Below are 10,187 nucleotides of genomic sequence, written 5' to 3'. Positions count from 1 at the left end.
AGGATTAAAAGCTCCGATTACATTACAAAGAAATCGCTTGAGGAAATGTTCTCTAACTGGACCTCTTTGAATTTTAGTTGAATACACCTGGTCTAAGGTATTAGAATGTCTAAGGTAAATAGAATATAGGTTTTTATTATGTCGATTCTCTAATTTCTTTAATGTATTATTCCTTTTTTAAGTTAAAACTGTTATTTATCTGTTTAAGCCTGTGTTAATGCTGCTGTTACATGAATCTTCAGCTCGTAGCACAGAGGATCAGGTGGACATGAGGTGGAATTTCAGTTCCCAATAGACCTTTTTGGTATATTTATGCATTTATCTATTCGTGATGGGGTTTGTTAGCATTTTAAAACTAAAACAAATCTGATCATGCAGTATCAGTATAATTAGAAACAGCTTCAAATAAAGTTTACACTCAAGCGCTACAGGAAACACAGGCTTTTATTTTGCAAAAAAGATTAACACAATCAAAAAAAAGACAACAGTGATTTAAACACTACTCTGTGTGTGTGTCTGTGTGTGTGTGTGTTTTCTTCTTGCGCTCAAGGCTGTAACTCGTAGCCCAGCGGGTCGACTCCTCGGTCCAACAGAGCGAGCGATGACTCCCTCAACTTCTGAAGAAACCTCCTCAGCTCTTCTTTAGAGAAGACCTGAAAATAGTGGACAGAGAAACAAACACACCATAAAAAAAAAAAACAGGAAACAACCTTAAAGAACTGAGCTCATATTCATCAAACTGCTCGTCTTGTTACCTGGTAGAGGCGGTGCTGGTCAGACGAGATGATGTCAGCCAGTCGCAGTGCCTCTTGGTGTCTGGAGGAGTTCTGCAACACGCTGAGCAGCAAGAAGCTGAGGCGAGGCAGACACAGAGAGCGCAACGCCGCCATCTGGTGGCTGCGCTCTGAATCCTGCTCTGAATCCTGAAAACACAACCAAACAATCCATTTATCAACCAATCAAATACAGTTCCTGAACCTTAAGAAAGTACTACCCACTTGTAGCAGGGAAGTTTATTTAAAGTTTGGTTCTTTAAGTCTTTAAAAAGAAAAAGTTCCTGAGGTGGAAACGCCCTAAACGTCTCTATACGTTACCTGTCTGTTGTCGATCATCCATCCTCCATCTACGAACAGCAGCACGTTGTAGATTCTCTCTTTCACATCTTCAGTTAAAACGTCCAGACGTGCCGACCAGGCAGCCAGGGAGGACTGAGACACACACACACACACACACACACACACACACACACACACACACACACACATTGATATAAATCAAAAGCTAATATATTTACATGAACAAGTATTTTTTACACATCCACCAGTAACTGTACAGAGACTCTGAATAATATAATATTCCACATTATTATATACAAGCTGTATTGATATTTTATAAATGATAGATATATGGATATGAACTGTGTGTGTGTGTGTGTGTGTGTGTGTGTGTGTGTGTGTGTGTGTGTGTGTGTGTGTACCTCATACTCCTTCTCTCTCATCTCATTGGCTACTCTCTCTGTGAACTTGGCCTCTGGGGCGGGTGCTGGTTTCTGGGGGGCGGAGCTACTGTGGCTGAACCAGTCAGTGAAGGCCTCGTGGGCTTCCTGTGAGAACATTAACAAGACACATTCAGGGTCAATCAATAACCCTTATTGATCCCTACACAACAGACTGAAGTAATGCTGCAGCTACAGAGTAGTAGTACTCTATTAGCTCACTCTCCACTGGATGGAATAAATCTAGCACCATCTTCTGGTCCAATTTTATAACTGTCCAGTGCTAGTAAATACAGGAATGAGATTCGGGCAACACTGAAGTAATACAGGTTGTTTAGAGTTTAGGTTAGGGGGTCTATCAAACTCCAGTATTGGAAAAAAAGCATTAACACAGAGACAGGTGACGGACCAGGTAGGCTCTGATACACAGGTGTTCTCTGATGGCGTTCTCATCCTCAGCAGGTGCCGTGGTCTGACCGACCCCCGTCCACTGGCAGTAAATCTCCCTCATTGAATCCTCTGGAACTTTAGAGAACACCGCCTTGGCTGCGTCGTGTTTCTGCAGGGCTGTAGGAGACAGACAGACAGACAGACAGACAGTCAGTCAGTATGACAATATGTTGTGGCGGATGAATAAATAAATAAATAACAAAATAAAGTACCCAGAAACTTCCTCATGATGGCGTTGGACTGCTTTAGGGACTCAGCTCGATGTGCGGGGTCAAACAGCAGCCAATCAATAACGTCGATCTTCCTTAGGTCCTCCTATCAGAGCACAGTATCACAGTAAGTCCACACAGTTCTACTAATACAACAGACTGACAAAGTATATTGCTGGGGGCTACAGGTATTGTTCTTGTTCTAAAGTAGGTCAAAATTCAAGTTTTTGTTTTCCAAGATGAGTTTTTATTTAGTTTTAGTCTTCTTTTCGTGGAGGAGAAAAAGGTTGTCACCACATTTGTTTCGTCTACAATGTCTGGTTTTTACTGTACCTTCGTAGTCGCCGTCTCCAGCGTCTGGCTGTGGTGTGTAAACTCAGTTTCGTCCCTCTCCCTAACAGTCTCCACCACCAGCTTGGTTATGGCAGCAACATCCAGACCTACACAAACAAAACCAAACAGTATTCTCTCATTAATAATAATGCTTGTTGTCTTACAGGCCTTCACTGTGTATGTTTCACTATCTTCTGTCTCACCGGCGTCAGTGGCGAGCTGCAGGCAGCGAGGGCGCAGCTCCGGCTGGTTTACGGTCTCCAGGAAGGCGGCGTACTGAGCGGTGGCGAGCTCGGCTGGGAGCTGGCTGACGTAGCTCGCCACGAGCTCAGTCTGCTGATCCCGAATCAGAAGGGAGACGTACGCCTTCAGCACATCCACACACACCTCCTCCTTTAAACAGGTCAGCAAACGTCGAATTATGAAATTGATCTCAAGTAAAATATTGATAGTTAAATACCTAATAACCGATAATTTTAGACTAGATGACACGTCTTTATCCTGATGTTGCACGTTTGACTAATTCGTCTACTTTACCTTCAGCGCCAAACCCAGAGAGCGGAAAAACAGCACAAGGTGAGTCATGAAACGCAGCAGGTGGGAGGGGAGGGGCTTAGAGGCTGTCAGCCAATCAGAGAACTCCTCCAACAGACCTGAGAGAGGCAGAAAGAGACAGGTTAGGGTTTAGGAGGATGGCGGCATAAGTTAATCTTAAGGTTAGGTGTGTGTGTGCCAGAGGACAAGTACCGTCCAGGTCTCCCAGGATGACAAACTTCTGGATGACGTGGTAGTGTTCTCTTGTCTCCTCCAGCACTCTCTACACACACACACACACACACACACACACACACACACACACACACACACACACACACACACACACACACACACACACACACACACACACACACACACACACACACACACACACACACACACACAGAGAAAGAAAGACAGAAGCTGATTTTATGATGAGTTCTGTCATGTGACTTTCACCAATCACGTTCAGTTAGTGTGCGAACTTTCACCTTTGTCTCTGAGGCTTGAAGTTCCTCAAACACCTTTTCCATGGTCCAACTGAGGAGGGAGGGAGAGAGAGAGGGAGAGAGAGAGAGAGAGAGAGAGAGAGAGAGAGAGAGAGAGAGAGAGAGAGAGAGAATTAAAGAAAGAATTAAAGAAAGAAAGAAAGAAAGAAAGAGATGGTAAGGGGATCATTTTACTTAAGGAGAGGCTGTCCAGTCAGTACAGTGTGTTTCTGTGTGTGTGTGTGTGTTTGTGTGTGTGTGTGTGTGTGTGTGTGTGTGTGTGTGTGTGAGTGTGAGTGTGTGTGTGTGTCGTACTTGGCCTCCAGGTATTCTCGTGGCAGCGTCTCCACTTCCTGGTGGGCCATACCCGACGACATCAGATCCTTTTCAACCAGCGAGTCGACCATCACTCTGAAGTGCGCCCACACGCAGTCCTCCCATGATTCACACACTGCCAGGAGCTGACACACACACACACACACACACACACACACACACACAGTTAATGTATTATACCAGCTATTAGGCAGATCTCTACATACTAATCAACGAGTCATACTGAACACATTTGGACTGACACTGAAAGCAGATATGTTTGTGTTAATCACTGTTTAATTCCCTGACAGATGAAGGTAGCTTTTGTGATGTGAAAATTGTTCTGACTCAAAACTGGAGTGTGCATGTTATGAAACACCTGTTTGAGGCTCTACACCTTGAGCTAAATGCTAATTATTTGTGGCCCAGAACAGGATTCACTTGTAGTTCGATCACGTTTGGAGATTTTTGGTAATGGTTTAAGTTACTTTGCAATCAAAAACTCTAATTATTTCCTGGTTCCAGCTTCTCCAATGTTAGAATTAGCTGCTTTTCTCTGTTTTGTATCACTTTAAACTAAATATCTCTGGGTTTCCGACTATAGAGGCTCGCTGCGGAAACCATGAGTTTGCTTGGAGGACGTGTTCCCCCCAGTGTATAGTCACAAACCCTACCCGTACACACTCTGATGACAAAATGTATGTAAGTAATAGATGCATCAAACAAATAATCACCAGTAACACACAGTAACAAATACACACACACACAGAAAGACACAGCAATATAAACTCATATTACCGGTTTGAGGTTTCCACTCAGGCTGGCGTAGATCGCTCTCTCGTATCTGTTTAACTGCTCCTGAAACAGACAAACACACACAGCTTTTACAGACCCTGGATATTACCTAGTGGTTACCACAGACTGGAGCCCAAATCAGTGTTTTATTTGCTCACTGTACACATTGTATTAGCTTTACTGAATGTAAGGCCAGAGGATTGCTGTACCTCTTCAGCCATCCTCCAGCAGCAGGCCTTCCAGATTCCTCTCTGAGGGTTTCCTTCGACAGGTTGCAGCTCTATGCTGCCTGCAGAGAGGAAGAGGAAGATCGTCATTTAGAGAAGGACAGAGGAGATAGACAGAGTGTGCAGGGGAGGCAGAGCTGCAGTGTGAAGGTGGTGAGCGGGATGATCAACCGTTGGCGGAGCTGGGGTCAGACATTACCTGACGTCATGTTGGGATCATGGTAGAGTTTCCAGCCTTCCAGAGTCGCTGCTCTCCAGGCCTGACCACAGCGCTTACACAGCCTCTGAGCCTGCGCGCGCACACACACACACACACACACACACACACACAAATGTGTCATCACCACACAATGAACCATTCAGGCAAATTCTCATCATCACTAAGGAAAACAACTGTCATGTAGCCTGAATGCTGCTCGTGTATGTAGGTGATGCAACCAATAGATTTGTCTAACTGACTCTGCTTCCTAACAAATGAACATCAGACTGTTTCAGTTTTTACTGAATGTATCCTAACCTGCTGATTACAAGCTAACCAACTGCTCTTTCTGTAATTTGGGTATACTGGCCCTTTAAATACAGTATGAACCCACATCTGTCTCTCTCTCTCTCTCTCTCTCTCTCTCTCTCCCTGTCTGTCTGTCTCACTGTCTCTCTACCTCCTCGGTCATCCCGGCTCTGATCAGGGTGAACAGGTTCTTCAGCAGTCGGACGTCATCCTCTCTGTCCAGGTCAGCGAGGGGGCGCTGCTGCCGGAGGGGGGCATCTGGGTCCTGAACACATACACACACACACACATATTATCTACGTATTCAGAAAACACTGGGGATGAGGATGTGTTTGTTGCCATGGTAACAGGACTCACCAGCTCAGTGACTAGAGGAACAGTGAAGGCAGCGCCGCTCTTTCTCCTCAGCTTCAGCGCATGGAGGGTGTTCTCCCTGAGAGAGAGAGAGAGAGAGAGAGAGAGAGAGAGAGAGAGAGAGAGAGAGAGAGAGAGAGAGAGAGAGAGAGAGAGAGACACACACACACATTTTACTTAAGCAGGGACACACTGACTTTCTTAATGCACACTACAGTAGACTTAATATTTAAACAAAAGAAAGAGATGGGAACTCACCAGCAGACGTTTTTGGCGTAGTATTCTATATTATCAGAAAAATCTCCAATCTGATCTTTGGCGATGCTCTCCAGCCAATCAACGACCAGCTAGAACAGAGTGAGCAGGCAGTCAACGACGAGCAATGACTGCTACTAACACACTGTTAAACTGTAGCTCTCTGAACAACCATTAGTAAACATCAACAATCTGAGATTGTTACCTGACTCTGACGTATGATAGCATCCCGCTGAAAGAGCTGCTCCACCACAACCTTCTCGCTCTCACTGGGAACCTACACAGAGACACGAATACACTTTACAGCCACCGTGTTAATTCGTCTGGCCGGTGTGTGCAGGAGCAGGGCTGAAAGCATGTTAAGTGTGTGTGTGTGTGTGTGTGTGTGTGTGTGTGCATTAGAATGGCTTCAGGTGATGGTCACAGAAGGACATTTGGTTTTAGAAGTCAGTATGCACCTACTGTACTAAATCGGATAACAAAACATACAAACAAAAGGATTTATAACACGTGCTTTGGGAAATAAATAACATTAACCCATCGCTTCTGTTCAACCTCTACAGGGTGAAGTGTGTGTGTGTCTGTGTGTGTGAATGTCAGCAGCCTGCGGTCTCATAAACTGTCACTCACAACCATGTCTGTCATGATATCATCTTCCATCGCCAACTGGACCCGATCCCTGCAGAAACAGACAGGTGATCAATCAGAGATGCTTATAACAACCAGTCAGGCAGACAGGTGGTCCTTCAGTCAGACAGGTACCTGTACAGTGAGGTGATGAGTCTCCAGGTGCAGTTCTCCTGCAGCAGCAGCCAGCGGACTCCTGCCGTTTTACTGTTCTGACCCGCTCTGAGGACCACAGACTGCAGCACGTCCACCTTAAAGACGGTGATGGAGAGAAGGTCAGTAATCAAACTGAGCAAGGAGGGCTGCGCGACATGGTAAAAAAAGTCATATTTTATATCATATTTTGATAAATATGATTGTGATATGATTCAACATTTCCCTACCAGCACCTTTAAAGCTCTCTAATTAACATGTTAAATATCGTTTGTTTAATTCATACAAAAACTAAACATAAGTAAGTAATAAGTACAAAATAACTCCAGGAAGTTAGTGCTCCCAGCTAAGACATAGTACGGCACATAATGGCTGTAAAACAAAGCAAAGTGCAGCTCAAACACACTGGACTAAATGGAAAAACACAACACACACAGATCCTACCTTGTCCTGGCAGAGTGCCTGATACTCCTCGAGCAGCTCAAACACAGCAGAAGACGAGTGTTTCAGAAAGGAGCCGAGGAACTCTGGGAAAAGACTGGCAGCCGCTGAAAAGGATGAAAAACCGACGGCGTTAACAGAAGAACTGGAAACTAACAGTAACAGAGGCAGCTCGGGTGCGTTTGTTTCACTCACCGGCCTCGCCTGGGTCGTCCTCCTTTAGTAGTGCGGAGCTGAGGTTGGTGATATCGTCTGTGAAGAAGCTGGTGTTCTCCATTCCCGAAACGGGGGAGGTGTACATGCTGTTGGTCCAATCACTGTCATCCAAATTCTAGACAAAAGAAAGAGACAGTTCACCACAATAATCCATATTCCTCCTCTTACCTGTAGCGCTATTTATCCATCTAGCAGAACCAGATGGCACTCAACAGCAACGTAGCGTAGTTCGGTAGAGAGAAAACAACAAGGTCTGTGGATTATCTATTCTCTTATCGGCTCTATTTTTGATTTTGGGGTTAACTGTCCCACCACCACGGTGAGAAATCCTTCTTTATACTCTTGGGTGTCATTTCTGTGAACGAAACTCAGGAACAGGCAGCTTTATATAGCATATATGCTGAATCCGACTTTGAACCTTTGTCTTACAGAAACACGCAAGATAAGAAAACAAAACTGTTCTTGCATGAGGTCCAAAGAGTGTGAGTGTGTGTGTGTGTGTGTGTGTGTGTGTGTGTATGTTTGTGTCTCACCATACTGCTAAGTGCGTTTCTGGGTGTGTGCGTGTAGCGAGGCGTTCGACCTCCGGGAGCCAATATGGAGGAAACATCTGGAACCCGGGGAGTTACTGAGAGAGAGAGAGAGAGAGAGAGAGAGAGAGAGAGAGAGAGAGAGAGAGAGAGAGAGAGACATGGTGATGATCAATAATCAGCTTAAAATCAGGCTTAATATCAGCTGTTGTGAAAGATCCCTATCTGAATAAAGATACTGTGTGTGTGTGTGTGTGTGTGTGTGTGTGTGTGTGTGTCCTACCAGCCTGTCTGTACAGTGAAGCAGGAGTGTTCCTCAGCAGGGAGCGGGCTGGCGTTACCGTGGAAACGAGGGGGCTGCCACTGCCGGGTGACGGGACTGAGACCGACAGTCAGGAAAACAACAACAGTACCGACAGTATCTGACATTATTAACGAATACTGGTAACGAAGGAGAGCGGCGCTCGTTATTTGTGCTTTCACTATCTAATCTAGGAATACAAGAAACACACACACACACACACACACACACACACACACACACACACACACACACACACACTCTCTTTGAGCTGGAGGATACAGGCCACCTTCTTCCTGCTCCTCCTGCGGGCGGCGATCGTCACCTCGTCATCTCGAACCACCGGAGACAGCAGCTCACCCTGACCCCTGGAGGAAAACACGAGCACCATGTGTGTTAGTGTGCGGATAACAATAAATACTTCTTCTTTAGTCTCGTCACATAAAGACGTCTCTGTGTTGGAAATGTTGGAGAATAATGAAAAACAATGCCAAGTCAAGTTACTGAGCACATCCTTAAGTTTTTAAAAAAACTACTTGCTTGTCAAATGACTCAAACAATTAGTCTAATAACACAACTGTTGATGGAATAATCAGTTCATGTTAAACCATTAAACAGCTACTTGAAATTAAGACTAAGGTTTGTTCAGAACAGTTATATTTTTTGGTTTTATTTGTTAATATTGGGACAGAAAATAAAGCCACTTGTTTGCAATGTGAAGTAAAAAGTCTGACAAATGTTTCACCACTTAAACTGTATTTTAAGTACCTTTTAAACGTTGTTTACACACAATAAGATCAGGCTTTATTGATCCCACAAGCTCAAGATACAACACAACAACACATGCACATACAAAGAACTACTAGATGTCATTTTAAATAGAAAATAAGAGTTACAGCTACACTACACACACGTTTTATAACAGATTACATACAGATGTTTGGTAGAAACACCCACTGTACTCATTAAAACAGAGCTCCACTGAGACACACCATAAACAACAACAAACAGCTGCTCTTATTGCGTTTATTCAGCAGCTTTAAAAGGACTTTAAATCCTCTTTAGCTCCGGTTGAAAACGTCAACACAGACCGACCCGGTAAGTTAGCCGCTTAGCATCAGCGCTGATTATTAACGGCACCGTTAGCATCGTTAGCTCTTCCTCGGATTAGCGGGATAAACAGTGAGCTCACGGTTCCCGTATATAACTGTAAATGTACACATGCAGAAGCTGATTGAGGTTTTTAAAATGAATAATAGTGTTTTACCAGTCCATGATGCTGGGCGGTCGATTCCCGCTTCACGAGGCTCAGCAGCTTTCCTGCTTCTTCTTCTTCTTGTTTGGAATATCTGGCAGAGTTCCGGTTCTGCGCACTCTGCTGCCCCCTACAGGTCGGTGTTGTTCACAGCGACACACAGACATTAAAGAGCTAGTTACTCAAAAACTGCATTACTTATTTACTCTTTAAACAAAGTAATCTTGTTTAATTACTTATTACCCACTGCCAACAGTAATTAGTTACACTATTAGTTATATTACTTTTCTGCTACCGCCCACAGTAAATCCAGTTTTATTTGTTCAAATCAAAGTGAAGCGTTTAAGGTTTCCTCCATTATTACAAAAATGAATCCAAAGATGTGGTTGGATTGTTGGATTTTAAAATAATAGGGGGTGCCAACAAAAGTATAGTTGGATAACTACTTATTTTCTGTTAACTGTAATATTATTACTGAATTGTAATATTAATTAGTTACACTACTAGTTGATTCACTGGCACTGCCTCGTCTCGATTCTGACAAGCGAAAGGTTGGGACAGTTTTGAATTTGAGCGCCTGTAACACTTTATAACAGGCATTCTCTCCTCAGTAACACAATACACACATTAATCATCTTTATTTGTAAATAGAACATAATATAGATAATAATTTTCAAAGCAAAGATACTTTAAATCCA

At 43.9% G+C, this 10,187-nt stretch overlaps 1 protein-coding gene across 1 annotated transcript; it reads right to left on the bottom strand.

Annotated features, from left to right (window-relative positions):
- Nucleotides 1-426: 426 nt before the first annotated feature.
- On the bottom strand, nt 427-9,607 carry nup107 (nucleoporin 107). Its single transcript, XM_051392809.1, has 27 exons — nt 9,502-9,607; nt 8,517-8,602; nt 8,217-8,312; nt 7,937-8,031; nt 7,383-7,518; nt 7,191-7,294; nt 6,729-6,844; nt 6,597-6,645; nt 6,172-6,243; nt 5,970-6,058; nt 5,715-5,790; nt 5,509-5,622; nt 5,049-5,139; nt 4,832-4,911; nt 4,626-4,685; nt 3,828-3,973; nt 3,516-3,564; nt 3,235-3,304; nt 3,025-3,140; nt 2,691-2,880; nt 2,488-2,594; nt 2,158-2,260; nt 1,905-2,062; nt 1,478-1,603; nt 1,095-1,208; nt 756-923; nt 427-653 (listed from the first exon to the last, which is right to left on the bottom strand). The coding sequence occupies exons 1-27, from the start codon at nt 9,507-9,509 to the stop codon at nt 546-548; spliced, it is 2,727 nt and encodes a 908-aa protein (XP_051248769.1). The 5' UTR covers nt 9,510-9,607; the 3' UTR covers nt 427-545.
- Nucleotides 9,608-10,187: the final 580 nt, after the last annotated feature.

This window comes from Dicentrarchus labrax, unplaced genomic scaffold (genome assembly GCF_905237075.1).
Source record: "Dicentrarchus labrax unplaced genomic scaffold, dlabrax2021, whole genome shotgun sequence".
In the NCBI taxonomy this organism is placed as follows: domain Eukaryota; kingdom Metazoa; phylum Chordata; class Actinopteri; family Moronidae; genus Dicentrarchus; species Dicentrarchus labrax.
Note: the sequence above shows the minus strand (reverse complement) of the source record. Positions and strands in the feature narration are given on the sequence as shown.

What these genes read in the sequence shown, in the direction of transcription:
- nup107 (XM_051392809.1), bottom strand. An exon ending in TACGCCAAAAACGTCTGCTG is followed by an intron (nt 5,791 to 5,969) that starts GTGAGTTCCCAT and finishes TCTCTCTCTCAG; the next exon opens with GGAGAACACCCTCCATGCGC. An exon ending in TGAGAGAGAAGGAGTATGAG is followed by an intron (nt 1,209 to 1,477) that starts GTACACACACAC and finishes TGTGTGTCTCAG; the next exon opens with TCCTCCCTGGCTGCCTGGTC.